Raw genomic sequence first — 21719 nt, 5'->3', positions numbered from 1 at the left:
TGGCAGTGGTGCGGGCTCTGCAGTGCTGGCCACGGCGCGGCCATGTCCCGGTGTCTGCAGGGCCTCCAGGCCAGGCCACGGCGTCCCGGGGCCGTCGCCTCCCCGCTTACGGAGGGAGAGCTGGGCGCCCTGGGAGCCGCCCGCCTTCCCCGCGGCCTGTTGAGCCGGAGGCTCCCGCAGGCCCCCGCGGATCCTCTGCACTTGCAGCCGAGCCTCTCTCGGGGCGCTCGCCCGCTCGCCGCTCAGCCTTTGGGCCCCGCCGTCCCTGAACTTCAGAAGCTTGGAGAAAGTCACTTCTATTTTCTAAATAGCTCGTCCTCTGGTCCTTCTCTTGTAAATACCGCAGGCTCTGGGGAATCATGTCCAAGGCCGAATCAACCTTTTCTTTTTTTCACTTGAAATTCTGGCCATAATGTTTCTTGAGGATGATTGTATCATGATACAGTTTTCACAATGTAACTGTGTGATTGTGAAAACCTTGTGTCTGATGCTCCTTTTATCTACCTTATCGACACGAGTAAAACATATGGAATAAAAATAAGTAATAGGGAGAACAAATGTTAAAATAAATTGAGATAGAAATGCCAGTGATCAATGAGAGGGAGGGGTAAGGGGTATGGTATGTATGAATTTTTTTCTGTTGCCTTTTTATTGCTTTTTCTGAATTGATGCAAATGTTCTAAGAAATGATGATGATGAATATGCAACTATGTGATGATATTGTGAATTACTGATTATATATGTAGGATGGAAAAAAAATTCTGGATTTATAATTCCACAAGTTTTAAGCGGCTAATTTGTGGATTTCCTTAAAATCAGTAAGGACATAAGCACGACGGTTACTTTGATGTGTCGGCTTGGCTGGGCTTTGTCCAGTTCTTTGGTTAAGCCTGCTTATTACTGTGAGGATATTTCAAAATGGGACTGCATCTGTCATCAGTTGACTGCTCCTTCCATCAACTAAGAGCACCTCAGCGATGCAGCGAGTCTCCACATCCAACCAGCTGCAGGTCTTGAAAGCCAGAAGAAGGATTTCAGAAGTCAGAAGCAGAATCCTCTGTCGCAGCTCTGCCTTGGTTCCTGCCGTGACTTCCAGCCGGCCAGCTGCCACTGAGGAGTTTGCACGAAGGACTTCACTTTACTGGACTTCCCAGCTGCGGCCTGCCTACGGAGTTTGCACTTGCCAGCCCCCATGGTGGCATTAGTCAGTTCCTTATAATAAATCTCTTTTTACATATATAAATATATCCTGTTGGTTCTGTGTCTTTGGAGAACGCTAAGTGATACAGTAAGAAAAACAGGAAGCATTCATTGTAGTTGTAAAATACTCAAGCATTATACAGTTGAAATCCACACCCTTCAATTCTACTCCTTGCTACCCAGTCAACATATTCCATACATTTTCCTATTCATACACATCAAAGTATCTCTAGAAATACTTTTGTTCTTTTTATGTGTTTATGGCAGCAAACTGTACAAATTAAGCATATTAGACCCCTTAGGTTTCTACTTAACAATCAGGAAAAACGATCATTCTTTGATACTGCTGCATAGTATTTCTTTTGAATGATATACCAATAGCTTATTTTGCTACCCTCCCCCCCCCCCCACTGCTGGGCATTTAAATTATTACCAATTTTTCTGCTATCACACACAAAAAAAAGCTGCAAGAAACTCTTTATTCGTACCTTGTTTGGGTAGTATTAATAAGCTGCCTATAGCAAGAAACCAAACCAAAAACAGTTGCTTAAATGAGATCAAAAGCTGATTTTGTTGTTTTTTTCCTTTCACAAAAGCAGTTGCCTGACCAAAAGGGGGAAAAGAAGTGTAACAATTAAGGTGTCAGAGGTTGAGCGAGTTCAAACAGAGTCAAGAGGCTACCGCAGAGGCCACTCTTACGCAAACTTCAGTTAGACAATGCTACTATCATAACTTGCCAAACCCCAACCCAAACCATTCCAGCCAATCCTAAAGAACACCTAGGGCAATATATAAGATTCTACAAAGGTCCATGCACTAGGGTAACTCCAGAAACCTACAACCTCCAGATGGGCCACCACGTGAGTCCTAAAACCTAGGGAGGCCACCTCTTCAGAACATCAGATAGTTTCATCTCCCTACCCCATATTACTGACAGCCCCTTCCAACATGAAAAAGTTAGAATGGGCATAGCACAAATACCCGTAAACAGTGGGGAAAAGATCAAAGATGATGGTGGAGTTATACAGAGAAGGTAGGGTTTCACAAACAAGTATGATTGCTGAATCTTTATAGTGGTATTTCTTTTAATCTCCAGTATCTTAAAGCAGCTAGAAGTAAAAATCTAAAATTGTAGAACGGTAATCTACAGCAAATTCTGAAATCTGTTCTACAACTAATGTTGTGCTGTCCTTTGAAATTTATTGCTTTTTTTGTATATATGTTATTTTTCACAAAACATCGATTGTGATTAAAAAAATATTTATTCCTTCTAGCTTCCAATGTTCTGGAGCAGCTAGAAGGAAAAATCTGGGAGGATGGTTTGGTGGCCCATGACAAACTCTGGGATCTGTCCTGTAACTACTTGTTGAAGAGTGCTTTGAAAATGATTGCTTTTTTCTTTATTTGCTTTGTATATATGTTATATTATACAATAAAAAAAGTTAACTAAAAAACACATAAAAACAAATTAAAAAGCAGCTGGAAGCTAAGCAGACGGTGGCTCCTCTGTCGTCAGGCTTCCAGCCTCCATGTCACCCTGTGCCATCATACTGGCCTGTGACTTCCGTCCTCAGCCACCATAAGTTCTGAGAGGGCTACTGGAGCTGCAGCCTTCAAGTTCACATTCAAGCAGAGGAAGGAGTAAGGAGGGCAGGCCAAACGGAGCACACCTTTCAGTGGAGTCGGGTTTTCTTTCTTTGTGTGTGTGTGGCGGGGGGGGGCCGGGGAGACCTTTTTCCCCTACCCCAACCCCATCTCCGCTCTTCACTTTTTTTAACATCTTTTCCCACTCAGAACCAAGGCTCAAGATATTGATGCAGACCTGAGAACAAGGCAGGAACTGGGCCACGGCTCTCCGTGCCAGGGTGGAGACCCAGGGCTCAGGAGTCAGTTTCTTTTAAGCAGACTTCTTGGACATTCTACACAAGACTTTTGTTTCCATCCTATCGGCTGGACATAACTTTCCAAGGAGGGGCCTGGAAATCACCTTGCAGCTGCATACATTGTCACCCACTCTAAATAAAATTGGGATTTGTCATGAAAGAAAAAGAGGAAAGGGGATGATGAGTAGGTAACACAGCAACAATGCTTGCCTCACCTGCTCTCTTAGGACTACTGCAGTGTAAATCCTCTCCCATTGCAGTAGTAGCTGACAGTCTACATATTCATGTGTGCATCTGCATGTACACATGCTGTGATTTTTCTGACATGGAGCAGAAACAACTCATGAGAAAAAGAGGGTTTTTTCTCTACTGAAATCATAGGGGAAATGTCATAAGCTTTCTCCCTGGGGCACCCTGCTCCACCCAGTGGCTTGGAGCCCTGTCCTGGTGCAGTCATGCTAAAAAACACGCACAGCTGTGGTCGATCATGTGCTCTGCTGGGAGGAGTCACCCTGGTAACTCATTTTGCCAGCTGCCAAATTAAGGTGCAAAAGCACTGGAATTTTGGCCCACAGTACCTAGCGGTAGAGACTAAAAGTCATTTATTGTTGGGATTGTATAAAAAATAATCCAGGGCTACTGACTTTCATCCAAGGAGAAAATCAATTCAGCCTAGAACCAACAGATGTGAAAACATCTGTACCAACTGCATTTTCACCACTTATCTTGGTGTTTGGAACTTGATTCAGTTCAACTGTGTGAGACTTTTATTTCCTATGGGTCTACTCCTACCCAGTAACCAGGTGAGGCACTGTTTGGGGATGCAAAGATTACCAGACAAGCTCCCTGCTCTCCAGAATTTTAGGGACTAGCAGAGGAGATAAACAACGCACAGCAAGTATAATGCAGATTACGGGGAGGCCAGGGCCTGAAGGGTTAATCTATGGGGATAACATCCCTATTTTAAATACGAGGAAACCCTGGCTCTGAAATGACATAACTTGTCCAAGATCACACAGCAAGTGAAGTGGCAGGACAAGAAGCGGAGCCAAGCATGTTAGAGGAAAAGATGTGTTTTTCTGCCACAATAGCACTGTCTGGGCGAATCCGGGAGGCACTTAGGATAAAGTGGGAGCCTGACAGAGGAGGGATTGGAGAAGAGAGAAATTGGAACCAGGAACGCTCAGGTAGGAGGACACAGAACCTGAACGGCTGGGAGGAAGTGCAGTAGGGCTGGAGAGGGGGGGACAGAAGCGGAGGAGAATGTGGTCACGGTCAAAAATTGTCCCAACTGAGGGGTAGAGCAGGGCTGCGGAGGTCCCTGCTGGGCCTGGCTTTATGCCATGATTACTAGGTCATGGGGAGGGAGGCAGGTGTCTCAGGGGTGGGGCTGAGGTGCTGATGGGGTGGCCGTGACAATCCACCGTTCATCATACGGCCGCTTTTTAACCCAGCACCAGAAGAGCACTGGATCACCGCACACCTCTTGGGTTTTACATATCCCTAAATTTACTCACTTGCAACTGACTATTTCTCAATGGCAATTCCAAATTTCTGGGAGGGAATGGGAATGGCTCTGCCTGCAGCAGCTGTCCATTCCTTACCACCACTTGGGAACAGAAGAGCATATACTTGTGAACACACATAAAGATGAGAAGACTCATAATTAAACATAACATTAAACCATGTGTTCGCGGGCATTGCGATGGCGGCTCAGTGGCAGAATTCTCGCCTGCCATGCAGGAGACGCGGGTTCGATTCCCGGTGCCTGCCCGTGCAAAACAAAATGAACAGAAACGTGTCTGTTAAATGCCACATACACAAAAAAGGTAAAGAGAAAACAGTAAATTGAGAGGAAAGTTACAACATGGGATATACAAAATAACCTACAAATCAGTAAGAAAAACATGACCAACCCACTTGAAAAATGGGAAAGAACGCAAACAGGAAATTCCCAAACAGACAAACACAAATGGCCAATTCGTACCTGAAAAAAGGTGCATAACCTCATAAGGTCTCAAGGAAATATAAATTCAGACAAGATCTAATTCCTTATCTATCAGTTGGCCCAGGATAAAAATAAAGAATATACGGGTTGGCAAGACTAAGAGAAAAAAGCATTCTCATCCACTTCTGGGGTGGAATTTTTCTGGATGAAAATTCAGTGAAATATATCAAAACCCCCAAAAGCATGCAAATCTTTCATTAGCAATTCCACTTTCAAAAACTGATTCTGAAAAACAGACAATTAAAAAATGGTGATGATTATAACATTGGGCACCTCCTACCTGTCAGCCACTCTTCTGAGTGCTGTCCCTGCATTTCTTCATTTACCACTGTGACAACCCTATGTAATCCTCTCCGCAATCGTGGAAAACGAGAACCACCCTAAATGTCCAATAACAGATAGTAAAATCTAATTTACAGATTTTCAACTATAGTACACTCATACAATGGAAAACAATGCAATCGTTAAATATGCTGAGTGATCCTAGATGCCTATTTGCTGATACTGAAAGATATTAATTTTGTATTATTAAATGATAAAAGGCTATAAAATGGTATTAAAATTAAACAGATATTTATAGTCAAGCATAGGAAAGTGGTTGCAAATACAGAAATAATGGTTATCTCTAAGCAGTGGCTTTAAAATTATTTAAATCTTTTATCTGTATTTCCTATTTTTCTGTACACCTAACAGACATCAACTGGAAATTAAAAAGGACACACATAAACACTGATGGCCACAGAATACCGACTGATACTCTTATCTCCACCACCACGTAAGAAAGAGTCTCATTTCAACTGAAATTCTCTGAATAAGATATTTAGTTAATTCTAAGTATTTATAGGACTGTAATCACCTTGAAAATTGGGGGATGAGCTCTGAGTTCTCTAAGAGGGAAAGGAAGCACTTGCTATGCAGATATACGGCCAGACACGAGCCAACTATGTTTAGGAACCCACAATCTCTGTCACAAAGAATCGCTTCCCTGGACTCTCTCAAACGATCTGTAAGAGAAACGGGGCGCTAAGCAGACAGGCCTCAGTCCGATCTGTCAACCTCAGAACTGGGAGCTGGAGACCACAGCCATGCATAGCTATGCCCTCCTGAGGAATGCAGTTCCAAAAGAGACAATGGTTTCAGGGAACCCATGATTGTCTGCTCATTGCTGAGTAAAAGTCATAGACAGCTGGATTTTGGTTCAATAAAAGAAAATGTCTTGCGGAGAGACTTAAAAACTGCATTCATTCCTTAGTTTATTAATTCTACAAACATTTCTAGCACTAAGTGTCTCCACCCTCACGGAAATGACAGCATAAGGGAACGGAGTTATGTCAACAGCTGTGCAGAAGCTGCGCACGTAACACTGCAGGAAAACACGGGGACAGAAAGGTCCCTCTGGATGGAGGCTCCACGTGAAGGAGCACTAAGTCTGGTTGATCTCTATTTATTGAGCATGAAATTATGAGTTTGGCACCATGAGAGGTAGCAGGACATGGGAGTGGGAGCAGGCCAGGGTGCCTGAATCTTTAGCACTCACTTTCTCTGCCCTCGAGGATTCTGGAAAAAGGAAAATACATCCAAAGATCATGGCCAGTAGATACATGGGGTACTGATTTTATTAAACCCTGCAAATACCCGCCACTTCCCTGCAGGGCTCTCTGGGAAATTAAATTGGGGAGAATTTCCTATTTCTCAATCTTGGAGCATGAATGTTCAGGTCACCTGCACAGCAGCTTCCATCAGATGCACGCTTTCAGCTGGACAGAGGGTGTGGCAGAGGCAGAAGTGGCGGACGGGGGTGGCAAACGGGAGAGCGGGGGAGGTTCCATCCAGGTGCTCTGGCTGTACGGGCACAACATACAAAGCGAGAGGACATGCTGGGCAAGGGCAGCGACCTGTTTACACAGTGCTCCCACTCTCCAGGAGACCTTAACCAAAGAACAAAGGTTCATCCTGGGGGAGGGAGGCACAAGTTTTCCAGATATATATTCCTCTCCTTGAGAAGAGATACTGAAAGGAAGATACTGAGGGAGATGTTTGAGATATATAAGAAAGACTACTCGTGATTGAATTGGCCCATCCCTGAGCACAAAACCAAACGGGACACAGGTCCAAAGGGCCGAGAATGCTCGGTACTGACCAAGGGTGGCACTGTAGACAAAACACGGCTTTGCCGTTGGTTCCCAAAGTCTGGAATCCAGGAGGCAGAGTGAGAGTCGGATACCAAAACCCAGAGTGCCCGCAGTCCCCGTGGTAAGGGAGGAGGGAAAGGATGAGTCTGTCAGTTCCACCTTTTCAACCCAAACCCAAAAAAACAAATCTTCTTTTACTAGTCAAGCCACTTTCTTCACAGTGCCAGCACCCTGTCTGCTTAGTTCACCTTCCCCCAGTCAATTCATTAGCCTGCATGTTTTCAGCTTTCTTCTCTCATTCAATTTCCACTTTAATGACAAATATTTCGCACAGTACCTTTGATTATATTTTATTTTAATTTTAAAGGAGGGTTAGAAGAGATAATAGATGGAGCTTTCTACTGAAATGTCCCTTTCTCCAGTGATTAGAGGGGCAGATGCAAACAGCCCTCCTCTAGTGATCACGTTAGAGTAAAACATGCTAGTTACAACCTCAAATTTCATTGGCTTAAGACCACAAAAGTTTACTTTTTGCTCACATTGCATGTCCAGTGCAGGTCAACAGAGGTCTGCCCCAGTTACCCAGGGGCCTAGCCTCACCATCTTTTTTTTTTCTGGTAATATTTTATTGAGAAAGATACACACACATACAGCCCAACCATGTTATACAATCAATGGCTCACAATATCATCACATGATTGTGTATTCTTCACTATGATCATTTTTAGAACATTTGCATCACTCCAGAAAAAGAAATAAAATGAAAAAAGAAAAAGCTCATACATCCCATACCCCTTAGCCCTCCCTCTCATTCACCGCTAGTGTTTCCATCTACCCAATTTTTTTTACCCCATTTCCCCCTACTGCTTATTTTTTTACTCATGTCCATTCCCTGGATTAAAGGAGCAGAAGACACAAGGCTTTCACAATCACACAGTCACACTGTAAAAGCTATATCATGATACAATCATCATCAAGAATCAAGCCTATTGATAGGTGACGAATACACAACTATGTGGGTGATACTGTGAATCACTGATTGTACACCAAGTATGAAATGCTATGTTTGTATGTTAAGAATATTTGTATGTTGTTTTTTTCAATAAAAATATTTTTAAAAAAAGGCTACTGGAACACAGGTCAGGCACTTTCCTCTACACCATTAACTAAAAAGGGATACCTATACGAATAACCTCCAGGATAGCCTCTCCACTCTGCCGAAGGTTACATCATCTCTCAGCTGTACCAGCTGGAACAGTCTCCTTAGCAGTGGCTGCAGGGTAAGAGAGAGTGAACAACAGACTGGCTTTTCATTGCCCCAGCCTGGAAGTAACATCACACATTTCATTGGTTAGAACTAATCACAAGACCTTGCCTAACAGCAGATGAGTATTTTGTGAATAGCCCTCTCTCTGCTATTGTTTCTTTACTCTGTACTCTCACTGTCCCAATAGAGAAACTGTAATCACTTGTTTCCTCAGGGCTAGTGATCACACCTTACTTTGATCTTTGGTGCCTAGCACAGGGCTTGGCACATGACAGGGGGCCAGTGTTTGAGGAGTAAAGGAGATAAAGTAAAGGAAGGTGGAGGGACTACCAAGAAGGATCCGTTCAGGAGGAACCGTCCTTCAGAAGAAAGGAAACAGGGAGAGCCAAGAAAATCCCATTAATTTTAAACACAAAGCCAGTCTCAGTCAATATGGTGGGGTAGCCCCTGTGTAGCAAAACTCACTGCTGAGACGTGGCTTCCAGCAATAACAAGAAAGCAGACTGCAATGTAGAAAGAAAGGAAAAAAGAACCCCAGGGGCCCCACATGGCTTTGGAAAAATCCCCTGATCCTAAAGGAGTTTCATGAGTAAACTAGACAAAAGGGAAGAGTTTGGGAGCTAAGAACTAAGGTACTAATCCTGGTTTACCATGGAAAGAGTTTGATTTTATGCAACTGCTTTTCCTTCGTAGAAAAATAAAAAGGGTAATTTAAACCTGCAAAATTGCTGTTTGTTAAGAAACATATCAGTTTTTTTAGGTCTTGGTTTGCAAAATACATAGGTTCCTCTAAATTCTAGATCTCTATGGACTTTCAGCTATAAATAGGATGGCCATCCCTCCAGGTTTGTTCCTGCTGTCTCTGGTTAATTTATTAATAGGCTCTCTCACTGTTCACTCTCAAAACTGTTTCAGGCTGGATGGTGAATGCAAAGTCCTCTTAGTTATAAGTAACATTTACAGTAACTGGCTAAAAGTAGGTGACCTGGGGTCCTCGGAACCAACAGAAGAGCAAACGTTTCCATTGACTGAACAACCCAGCTTGTGCTGGACTGAGAACCTAAAGAGGCTTCAGGGCAAAGAGCTGGGGCACGCTGCAGGGAGGAAGCCCGTGTGTTTCAACCTGAAGAACCGGGAGTCTGGGTAAAACACCAAAGGGGTGGGAGTCGGGGTGGACTCCTCACCCAGCTGTCTTGCTGATCCCAGGAAGTCACTTGGAGCATATGAGCATCAGTTTCCTTATCTGTAAAATGGGACTGATATGTTTACCCCCAAAGGCTGTTACTCCTAACAGCGGTCATTATCATCCCATCAACTGGGCAAAAAAAAATCATAAGTTATGCAAGAGCAAATTAGGCTATCAGGCTAACAGTTCTCACAGTTCCTATTTATGAACTCGAGCAGCCAGTGCACAGTATCTGATTTCGAGATGAGAAAATGGACACCCGGGGCGAGGACTTGCACAAGGTCACAAACTCACACACCCCAGGAAGGCTACATCAAAACCCGGCCTCTAACTGCAACACATTTAGTTAAAAGGCGGAAGCGGCAAGCACCCAATCCCACTTTTCGGACTCCATGCCCGTCTCTTTTTTTCATTGCTCTCCACCGTCTCTGCGAAACCCACAGTGGATGGGTCAAACAACAAAGGGCAGGGTCAGAGCTTGGAAAAGCGGTGAATTTCCAGCGAACCGAGATGACTGCGCCCCAGCAAACCACTGGGGGACGGTCCCGAGCGTTCCCCTCCCTGCACTCCAGGAGACAGGTCGCCTCTTAACACTCGCTCACTTTGGGGGTGGGGTGAGGGGGGTAGAACGAAGCCCCCAGTTCTGGCTAAGCGCTTACGTAAGGCCAACCGGCGGCTGCGCCCCGGTCTCCCGTGGGTGTGCGCAGAGCCTCTGGCCCGGGGCGGGCTTCCCTCCTTTCCACGCGTCCCCCGAGCCCCTCGGCCGGGGATCGCCGGAAGAGGCCCGGGACCACCCGCCCGGCGCCGGCGAGGTCGCGGCCCGCGGCGCCCGCGTTGGGCGGCGGCGTCCTCCCTCCGCCACCCAGCTTCCCGGGGGAGGAGCAGCGCATCGCGCAAGCATCCGGGAGCGGCGGAGGGGGCGGGGAGGAAGGGCGAGAGGAGGAAGCGGGATTTAAACGAAAGGCGGTGACGCCACACAAAAGATTTCTATAGGCTCTCGGGAGGTTACGGCCGAGGCGGCGGCGGCGGCGAGGCCGGGGGCGAGGCGCGGACGGGAAGGGGAGAAGCCGCCAGCAGCACCGGCGGGCGGGCGCTCCGGAGGGAAGCCGCGCGGGGAGAGGAAGCGGGTGTTTTCCCCTCTCCGTTTCGGCCCCCGCCCTTCCTTTCAGTTTCTCGCTCGGAAGTTGGTGGTTGATAAAATGGCAGGAGCCGGAGCCCCGGCGGGTTGCCGCAGCGCCGCAGGGCCCCTCTGAGTTGGCCTGGCCGCCGGGGAGACGCGCGCAGGGGCGCCCGATGCGCGGGACTCGGGGCCTCCGGAGAGCTCAGCTGCTGCTGGCCCGAGACGAGGAGGCGACCGGGATGGACCTGCACCCACAGCAAGCGGCGGGCCGCGGAGCGCGCGGGCCGGGAGGGCGTGCCGTGGCGGCTCCGGGTGCTGCTCTGTGAGCCGGCAAAGCGGGAAGGGACCGCCGCGGCACCCAGCGCGTCCGGGTGTGGCGGGGCAGGCGGGCAGGCGGGCAGGCGAGCAGGCGAGCTAGCGGGGCGGCCGCTGTGCGCAATCAGTGCAGACTCCCGCCCGATTCTGACTCCGCGCGACCGCGCCAGCGCCGGCCACACCCTCGGCCCTGCAGCCACCGCCGCTTCCTGAGAGCGGGAGGCAGGAGATGCACCCGGGCCGGCCACGCGTCCCGAAACGCCAGCTCCGGCCGCCGTCGCGGGGAAGTGCCGCTTCGCGGGGTCACGGCGCCCGAAGCCCACGTGCGCGCCGCTGAGCCGGAGGTGGCTTCGAGCGCGGCAGCTGACAGCAGAGCGCGCCTGAGCCGCCGCCCGCGCTCCTCCCCGAGGAAAGGATTTTGATTTCAAAGAAAGGAAGGAAGGAAAGACAACTCCCAGCTTCCCCGTCCCGCCCTCTGCTCTCCGGCGGCCGGGCCAGGCCAGGCCATGCCCAGGAAGGAGGCGGCGGCGGCGGCTGCTCAGCAGAGGGGACTTTCCTGGCAGCAGCCCGGCGGCGAGGAGTGCGGACTGTGAGTTTGCTCTGTCCCGGTTCATGGTTCCTGCAAGCCCTCTAGGAGGCCGAACCCCGCAGCCCCTCGCCGCAACCCCAAGAACCTCCAGCGCTTTGTGGCCCTCGGGCCCGCCCCGCGCCTTCCGGGCTCCAGCCGCCGCAACCCAGTGCCCTCTGCCCGCGGCGGTGGATGGCATGATGGTGCGGGGCAGGCACCGCGGCCTTGGCCAGCTCAGTCGCGACGGCTGCGGGGACGGGGGCAGTGGCAGTGGCGGCGGCAGTGGACTCCCCAGCGGCATGCCAGTGCCCCCCGGGCGCGATGGCTAGCGGCAGTGGTGGGAAGCTCACCGGCGAGGCGGCTTCCCCGGCTGTTGCCAGCGCCGTCGGCGGGGCCTGCTCGCAGCCGCGGAAGAGGCTGGTGTCTGTATGCGACCACTGCAAGGGCAAGATGCAGCTGGTGGCCGACTTGCTGCTGCTGTCGAGCGAGGCGCGGCCCGTGCTCTTCGAGGGGCCTCCCTCCTCTTGTGCAGGCGCCGAGTCCTTCGAGCAGTGCCGGGACACCATCATTGCGCGCACCAAGGGGCTTTCCATCCTCACTCACGACGTGCAGAGCCAGCTCAACATGGGCCGATTTGGGGAGGCGGGGGACAGCCTGGTGGAGCTGGGCGACCTGGTGGTGTCGCTGACTGAATGCTCTGCTCACGCGGCCTACCTGGCGGCCGTGGCCACCCCGGGCGCACAGCCAGCGCAGCCGGGCCTGGTGGACCGCTACCGCGTGACACGATGCCGCCACGAGGTGGAGCAGGGCTGCGCGGTGTTGCGCGCCACGCCGCTGGCGGACATGACGCCTCAGCTGCTGCTGGAGGTGTCGCAGGGCCTGTCCCGCAACCTCAAGTTCCTGACCGACGCGTGCGCCCTGGCCAGCGAGAAGTCGCGGGACCGCTTCTCCCGCGAGCAGTTCAAGCTGGGCGTCAAGTGCATGAGCACGAGCGCGTCGGCGCTGCTGGCGTGCGTGCGCGAGGTGAAGGCGGCCCCCAGCGAGCTGGCACGCGGCCGCTGCGCGCTCTTCAGCGGGCCCCTGGTACAGGCCGTGGGTGCCCTGGTGGGCTTCGCCACCGAGCCGCAGTTCCTGGGTCGCGCGGCGACCGTGAGCGCCGAGGGCAAGGCGGTGCAGACCGCCATCCTGGGAGGTGCCATGAGCGTGGTGTCGGCCTGCGTGCTCCTGACCCAGTGCCTCAGGGATCTGGCGCAGCACCCCGACGGGGGCGCCAAGATGTCGGACTACAGGGAGAGGCTGAGGAACTCGGCCTGCGCCGTGTCTGAAGGCTGCACCCTGCTATCTCAGGCTTTAAGGGAGAGGTCTTCGCCCAGGACTTTACCGCCAGTGAATTCCAATTCTGTGAATTAGCACCCCATTCCGCCCCTAGTGCCCCTTCTTCCCACCCCCAGGCTAGTCTCCGCCCCTCTCCGTTTATACCAAAGAAATCTTAGGTGAAGCCCCTTTCCAACCCCGTGTTAAATGCTCGAGAAGAATCTTCCAAGAGGCAGGGCCGAGCGCACAATTTACACAGGCCGCGGGGAGGGGGACCCGGCGGTGCCAGCCAGCCCGTACGCAGTGGGGACCCCGAGATGGGAGATGCGTAACTGGGCTGGGTTCGGAATCAGACGTCCCTCCCCCACCTCCCCCCATCTTCCGGAATTTCCCAATCAAAACTTATTAATTGGGCAGGAAGGAGGTCATGGGTTCGTTTCCTTTTTGGTCTTTTTTTTTTCCTTAAAAAGGTTACCTCAGTTTTCACTTCTTAGACATGGATGTAGCTACCTTTTTTTTTTAATGTCTTTATTTTTTTAAGCCATTGCGTTGGATTGGAAGTATACTTGGTGTGGAAAGTATGACTTTGCCATGTGATTTGCAAATGGGAAAGCTACTGTGAGTGTGTGTTTTATTTTTAATTTACACTATAAAGAGTGGTTTTTTTTTTTTTTCCCCAATGTCAAGTTTTTACCTTGCATGTACTGGAGTATTTATTTCATCTATTAAAACGTTATGTTTCTCAGATGGCGTTTTGCGATTATTGTGGATTTTCAATAATTGTAATTTTGCATGCTGCATGGCGTCTCTGGAAGGGGACTCGTCCTCTGCTTCAGTAGCCGTGAGATGGGCCCCAGTTCGCAACCCTTTCTCCTTTTTCTGCAAGATTTACTCCTTTGAACAGTGTGGAACTGCAGAAGAGGCTGTGTATAACTTCTGAAGGCAGATGACGCCTTGTGATAGGGTTATGTGTCATGCTGGGGACAGGGCTGGCAGTGGATGTTTTGTCTTGTATCTAGTTTTTCTGGAGAATGATGTAGCTTCCTTTGTCTCCGTATCACAGTGAACAGTGGTTTTGGCTGATGGAAGTCTGATTTGCATTCTGCGTGTCTTCACATTAAGGCTTCTCCAAATCCTTGGTGCCATGCCAGCCTTCCCAGGTCAGGCTCAGCGTGGGACCATAGAGGTTCTGAATATCAAGTGATAACATTTAGAATCTTTGATGTCCACGAGTCTTTCATACAAGAAGCAATTACTCATGGTTTTAGAAAAAAAGTTGAGAGGGTTCTAGGCCGTTTAATAGAGGGAGAGATATTCTGGAAAGTGTGTTAAGAACTTTCTAGAGTAGCAGCATATTTGCAGGCAAAGGGCTAGTTTTTGTGACCTTGGGCTATATTGTCTGGTTGATGCTATGTGGAAAGAATACTTTGTTAATTGAAATTTGGAATTACTGTAAGGTAGTTCAGTCTTTCTGCAGACTTTTTAAGAAATGTCAGGGGGGTGTATCGTTTTGCAGAACCTCGTTCAGCTTTGCACACTTTGCCACTAAAAGCGCAGCACATTTGTTTTGCAGTGACGTCACAGCGCTTGTGCTGGGAGGGCCTCTAATATAAAAACAAATACATGCTTTAAATTTATTGTTTACATTTTTCTTGGTTATACCTAAACCTGTGCAGTTCCCACAGATCTGAAAAGAAACAGAATTTCCACTGTAATGTGTTAGAGAGATGGAAAAGTCTCTTACCTAAATGAATAGCTGCATTTCTTACCGGGATATCCCATTCAGTATGTAAAGATGATAGGTAAGGATGGCCTGTTAACTGTTTACCTCCTCTGTATTGAAATTTCAAGGTACTCTAATAGCGGTAATGTCTAACACACCATTGGAGTAGCAGCTGTTTTTCTCCGTGGTTCTGATAGATTTAAAATCTTTTTAAGTCTTTAAGAGATAGAAATAACCTTAAGAATGTTTCTCTCCTCCTGTCCCTCTATGAAGTCTAATCAGGTTCAGGAACAGGGCTGGAAACCCACGTATGAGTTAATACCCCTGCATATATAGAGGTATTTTTACCTATTTTATTTTTATTCATTTGAGCTACACAGGAAGTGATGACGTTTACAATTGTATGGGTCATTTTGTCTATCTCAATCTTAAACAGTAAATTGGAACAAAGTAAAATAAAATTAGGGCCAGAAATCTGTAAATTTGGTATTTGATTAAGAAAAAAAGAATTGCCAATTTCACTTCGGACCCAGTTCCTTATAGTAGCAATTTCCAGGATAATCCAAGCCAAATAACTCACTCTCTCTGTCTACTTGGATTAACTAGCTAGTTACTTAAAGATGCTTTTGAAGATTAATTTCAAAATTATTTTTCTCTTAGCTAAACGATAGTCATTCTTGAATGTTTCTGCATGAGAGGTTTTGACTTGTGGTACCCATAATCTATTCTCTGAATCTGTTAAGATTTCTTAACTTTGAGAAATAGGATGTTTTAACCTCTTTTTTTTGTTTTTTCAGTCTCTAAGATAAAGCTTAGGATTCCTCTTCCAACAGTTGGCTGGAAAGGAACACTGCTTGTATTTTTTTCAGCAGGCTCCAGAAAACCAGAGGAGGAGCACACGTTTGCTTGACAAGACAAGGGATCTGGGCACTCTAGCACTCAATGTCCCGGGTTGCTAAAGTTTTTTTAAATGTCCCCTGATTCTTAAAAAGGAGCATCGCAGACCTATTTCATTGGATTTAATAAGGTCAGCAGAGACACTGGTTCCAGGAATAAAATCAGGGTGGCCTGATTTTTTTTTTTTAATTAAACCACACTAGAGTTAATTTAAGATATCAGTCGTTGGCGTCTTCTAATTTCTGAGGGCAAATTTTCTTACACAGTCAGTATGTGCGCCTTCCCGACCAGAGGGATATTGAGAAACTTTTCCCGTCAATTGGTAAGAGAGGAGGAAATTATTATGGCTAAGTTCTCAGAACAAAAGCCGCTATTTATGACAGTCAACCTAAGCAACTGGGACAAAACAGGCTTTCAATCACAAGACCTAACTAGAAAAAGCATGGCTCCATCATTACTTGGCTGTTTTAAGTTTGGCTGTTTCGATGCATTCTGGATTGATACTAGAATTTTTGGAAATGAAAAAATAAATGTGTGTAGATATGTGTATACATGCCCTATATATTTCTATATCCCCAACCCATGTCTTCATTTCCACCTCATTCTTTGATGGTTTTCAAAAATCATCTAAAGAGTTTTGTAATTTTGGAAACATCAGTTACATAGGATTTGTAATTTCAATGCCCTTTTTTTTTAAGTCTCTGGCAGTTTGAAACAGCTAATTTTAACAGAAACACCTGTTTTTCAGGGTTACTGTGGCTATGGTAACTTGCAGATCAGGCAGAGGATTTGAGAAGCGACTGCCAAAGTCATTTCTAAGCTGGGGCTCAGAGAATGTGAAAGGCCTGGAGAAGAAAAGCCTAAGGTCTTAGTGGCGCTTGCACCCTGCCCTGTGTACTTTGGTTTTTAGCAATTGAAAGTGCCCTGAAGGACACCCTCTTTGCATTTCCATTGTGGACACAGATATTTGTGTTCCTTCCAGGCAAATTTTTGTTTTAAAAGTGTATATATATATACACATATATAGATATTTGTGTGTGTGAAATGAATTTTTTTTTCTAACCTGAAAAGGGTTTTTCATTTGGGTAGTTTGGGTAAGGGAGTTTTCTGCTTTCATTTCAGTGGCAGAAGGCACTCAAAGATTTAACTATCCAGATACGATAAGGTAAAATGAGAGATTTGTGGCTTTGATTGGGATGTATTTAATTTAACGGTAAGCCCCTTAAGCTCAGGGGTTGCATTACTGGCATATGCATATCTGTTTTTTTAAATGAATCTGTGTATAATATACTAGCAGCAAGTATACCTAAGCGAGGAGTAAAACTGCTCCTGGTAATGAAAGTTACAATGGTCATTCATTCAGCCAGTGTTTCTTGGGGCCAGCTGTATGCCAGGCTCTGTGCTAGGCATGGGGACCAGCCCGAGGCATGGCTCTCTCCCCACAGGCTGCTGTCCAGACTCAGTGCTGCTCCAAATGTCCTCCACTGGCCAGCAGCATCTGAAAGCTTATTGGAAATCAGATTTCTCTTAACCTGCCCCAGACCTAGTCAGTCAGCTTTAGGGGTGGGACAGTTGGGATTTTAATCAAGCCCTCCCAGGAGATTCTGATGCATGCCCATTCTGAGTCCCCTGGCTTCTTTTTATTTCCTCACTACTCTAGGAGTCTAGAGTGCATCTGAAATGGCAGACTGTAGCATTTCTGCAAGTTGCCTGTTTGCTCAGATGTTTTCTGCTCCAGTGTATTGTGAGTCCTTGTCTTCGGATAGAAAAGGCAGTTTACTAATCTTTTCTGCCAGTTTGGAGCATTTGAGAATCCAGGTTTTTCTTTCAGGGTGTGTGTGTGCGTGCGTGCGTGCGTGCATGTGCATGTTGTGTTTACAAGTACAGAGTTTTCTCCCACCTCCCACCACCTTTTAGAAGAGCCGGACTTATATATTAGTAAGCTGGCAAGTTCACTATGCACTTTTGCATGTTGCTGGCTCTTGCCCTGGAAAACTAGGAATAGCAGACAACCTAGCTAAAAGTCAACCCTTTATCCCTTTGGCTGTCCAAGAAAGAGCGCTTGTTTATTTAATTAGTGAGCTACTACATTCACCAGCAGTTCAAGCACACAGACTTATTCCAAACCTCACTTGAAGGATAACCAGAGGATGCAGTACAGTATAATGCTCTCAGGAAATTTGCTCCTTAAGGTCGGCCACGCACCAAGAGTTAGGATGATCTTTCTAAAGCTTCATCACTTAGGCGATGGCATTGAGGTCACCCTGGAACCCAGGAGACGTGGAGACTCTCAGCCCAGTCCTACCCGGTCAGAATCTGCTTTTTGGACAGCATCTCCAGGTGATTTCTGTGCATACTAAGGATTGGAAAGCACTGTTTTTGGAGCTGAATGTGGTGGCCACGACTGAATCACGACTTTATTTCCTGTGGGAATTTAGACATTTATAATGTGTATTTTTATCTTTAGTTCTAAAGCAATTTTAGTTCATATAATTCATTATGTTATTGGGTCTTTAGAGTAATCTGATGAGGTAGACAGGTTGTCCTCATTGTGAATGTCATCTAAACATTTATGCCTCTGTTTTTCTGTTACAAGGATTAAATCAATGAGTATTTATGATGAATTCCTATGAAGTATGAGGCCTTATGTTGAGGTCTGTAAGACTGGTTCTGTTTTCTGTAAAGTCATCAGAAGTATTATCCAAAGAACCTCTTGTTCAAGTAGGAGTCCCCTAATAATCCTTCCTTTACCCTTCTGGTAATAGGACATAGCAGTCCTGTAACATCCTCAAGGGTGGCCAATGAACAGACCCTGTTTCCTGTTCTAAGGCATGTTTCTAAGACATGTTCTGTGAGGCAAACCTCCTAGCCAGGTCTCTAAGACACTGTATGTCAAGTGTTTAAAGCCACGTAAGTCAAACGTTTCAGACATCAGAGACAGGTATGAATATTGGTTTAGAAGATGTGTTAGCATAACTTAAAAATGAATCCGTCTCCTGACTTTACAGTTTATAATTTGTAGTTTGATTTATCAGTCTGTCTAGGCTTAAGAAATACGAAAATTAAATCAGTTTTTCCAAATATCCTTTGCTTGAATAAATGGATGCCTTATTCTGTTAATAACATTCAAAGCATTCTAATTATGCTGAAATAGGATATAGAAGGATATAGAAGGGGACTTTTCAAAATCTTTTGTTTCAGGTACAAAGCTAACTGTAAAACTTCCAGGGTTAATGCATGCTGCCCTGAAAGCTACTGAAATTGCAGTAGGTCACCTAAGTGTTAATAGTCTGACTCCATTCTGATTTGCCTGTGTTCTGATTTGTTTCAATTTTAGATACTCAGGGTACTGATCAAGTAAAAAGTCACTAATTACTTACTTACTTTGGATGTATTTTTCAGTTCACTTTTTAGGAGTCCTAGATTGATTTTAAACTTTGAGCATTTGGAGATATGTTATGGGAAATCCAGGATAATGTAGTACTAACTGATAAACTCTTTTACTTTCAACTTTTCTTTTGTTGATTACCATCAACATCTGGTTCTAAAATTAATTGGCAAGTCATTCCAGTGCCTTGCTTCATGAAGAATTTTGGTGTAAAGATTTTTGTAGCAAAAGTCTCATTGGAGGGATTCTTCCTTACAAAAGTTCCATGATAAAGATATCACTAAAAAAAAAGATATGATTCCAGTCTTACGTTCACTTGGGATTTAATTTTTGAAGTATGTAGGCATTTTGTGTTAATAACGCTTTGGGAAGTTGTCTGTAGAACTGACCAAACTAGATCATCTGATATTTCGGCTGTCTTGATGATGGAATCATACTACCCATGGCAATTTCCATCGCATCTTTTTTTTATTTGTTTGTTTATTTATGTATTCATTCATTCGTCCCATTACACTGTCTCTTTAAATGGAGTCTGTGCTGTGGACGTTCGGTAGATGGGGCTTGTGACCAGAGACGTCCCATTGAAGATGTTTTCCATCCAGTTTGGCTCAGCCACAGTAACTGACAATTCAGGAAAAATAGCAGCTTTTCCCCCTGGATTACTCACTTCACTAAAGTGGACTATTAACTGAATAGATATGGAATTATTTTAAAGGCCTGTACTCATAGAAGGCTCGGTGTTTGGTTCCCATACCCTCCGCTTTCTGGAGCTGAACCCAGAGATTTTTGCCTACCGAAGTGTCTGCAAACGCTGGAATTCTTGACCTCACTTGGGCTACTTGCTTCATCGTGGGCAGCCCCAGAAGACCTAATAGATCCGCACAAATGATGGGTGGGCGTGGCCCCGTTATCACCCGTGCTGTGTCACCTGAAGATGCTTCTGCTGGAAGAGGGGTTAGGGGAGCTGATAGATGGGGAGCCCTCCAGGGCAGGGGCTGGTCTTTCTGAGCTCTGTCATGCCTGGCAGGTGGCCAAGGTGATCAAGAAGTGTTTGCTGAATAGTAACGGCCAGCTTCTACTGGGTATGGTGCTGGGCACTTCACACTGAGTTCCTCAGTCCTTTACAATGACCCTTTGAAGTGTTAGAGTTGGTCTCATTTCACAGATGAGGTTGCTGAACTGAACGACTTGCTCAGGGTCACAAAGCTGGGGAGAAAAAGGATAAAGATAAGAATCAAGGTACAGCAGACAGCCCAGCACCTCCTGCCACTTTTCCGTAGTGAATGAATGCATTTCTAAGGTGTAATGTCTCTGGCTTTTGAGGTTGAAATGCTCCCCACTCTTACTTTTTAACCCCAGCAGTAATGATTCTGGTGGGTCTCCTCCTGAGCCTTACTTAGGGTCTGAGCCCCTCCTGGACCACTGGCAAAGGTCCCTGAATACCCACAGCCCCACCATAAAAGCAGAGCTGATGACATGGGGAAATGGCTTTCTATCCAACGTGTGAGCCTGCTATCAGGGAGGACATCTGGAGAGGATGGACGGGCCTCGGGTTTATCAAGTAACTTCCACTTGGATTTCTAAAATGCAGTTTGGTTTGCCCGCGTTCACTTCTCTGGTTCCCCTGCTGGCTTTAGGATAACCGCCAAACTCCTAATTGAGGCATCTCTAGCTAATCTGGTCTCACACAGCCTCCCTACCCTCCCTTCTCACCCCCAGACCACACTGCACGCATAGTAGTACTCAGCATTCCTTTTTGAGCTGTTGCAAAAGCTACCTCCTCCGGGCTCACTTGCCCTACACTATTACTGCCCCCCTCCCCATTCCTGAGCTTGGGGTGGGGGTGGGAAACCTCTCTGGTGGGTTCCTGAGTATCCTGTACGTCCCCTGTATTAGTACTTAGCAGGTTATTGTAATCCTGTCTACTAACCAGTATGCGTGGTATGTATTATTATCAGGACATAGTCATCCTTTTATCTGCAGTTGCCTAACACATAGTAGGCTCGCAAACATTTCTGTATCAGCAAATGTGTTGATGAGTCATTCGGAGCTTTTAGAGGGAGAGTCCTGGGAGCGGACATCATTCACCCCACCCCGTGTAAATCCCCTTTAGTGAGTCAGTTTCCAGGTTCTTTCAAGTTCTCCTTTCTAGCCCCTTCTGCATCTGTTCCTTCCAGATCCGCCTTGACCTTCACCTGGACAATGCACTTAATGAGTTTACCTGGCTCCAGTCTGGGGCACTCTGCCCACGCAGGCTTCCTTTCATCTCCCTTTCCGTCACTCATGCTCTTGCTTGGTCAGATCTAGATTCTAAGCTGCAACTGGAAGCATTCAGTATTGCAGCCTGCTTACTGGGTAGCGAGCATGCCTCTGGAACGGTCTCTCCCCGGTCGGCCTGGGAGTGTGAGGGATCCCGGTCCAGCTCCGTGCCACTCTCCTGCTAGCTCTGTGCCTTTGCTTCTGCCCCATCAGAGGGAAGAGTTCCCATCCATCTGCACAGCTGGCCTAGGAGCCAAGGACGGTGACTCAGTGAGGACAGCCCTGAGATCTCTCCTTCTGGACCCTCCAGGGATTTGGGGACGTTCCGAGAGAGCCTCGGGGGCCCTGGCATGGACCGAACTGCCTTCCTTCAGCTGACCTTTTGGGTCCTCAGGCCTCAGAACAAGTTTTGGGTCTGAGGCTGTGAGGTTGGCCTGGGTGCTGGCCGCCTGTCCAGGG

The 21719-nt window shown here is 47.1% G+C and overlaps 1 protein-coding gene and 1 long non-coding RNA gene across 2 annotated transcripts; one reads left to right on the top strand and one right to left on the bottom strand.

The window, feature by feature from the left end:
* Positions 1-1621: 1621 nt before the first annotated feature.
* On the bottom strand, positions 1622-10507 carry LOC143656404 (uncharacterized). Its single transcript, XR_013162482.1, has 3 exons — positions 10336-10507; positions 7232-8496; positions 1622-6933 (listed from the first exon to the last, which is right to left on the bottom strand). It is a non-coding gene; the product is annotated as an uncharacterized LOC143656404 (long non-coding RNA).
* Positions 10508-10605: 98 nt separating this feature from the next.
* TLNRD1 (talin rod domain containing 1) lies at positions 10606-18992 on the top strand. The gene has a single exon (XM_077128512.1). The coding sequence runs from the start codon at positions 12001-12003 to the stop codon at positions 13087-13089; it is 1089 nt and encodes a 362-aa protein (XP_076984627.1). The 5' UTR covers positions 10606-12000; the 3' UTR covers positions 13090-18992.
* Positions 18993-21719: the final 2727 nt, after the last annotated feature.

Source organism: Tamandua tetradactyla, chromosome 14 (assembly GCF_023851605.1).
Source record: "Tamandua tetradactyla isolate mTamTet1 chromosome 14, mTamTet1.pri, whole genome shotgun sequence".
Lineage (NCBI taxonomy): Eukaryota > Metazoa > Chordata > Mammalia > Pilosa > Myrmecophagidae > Tamandua > Tamandua tetradactyla.
The sequence above is the reverse complement of the archived record's forward strand: the minus strand, read 5'-3'. Positions and strand labels throughout refer to the sequence as shown.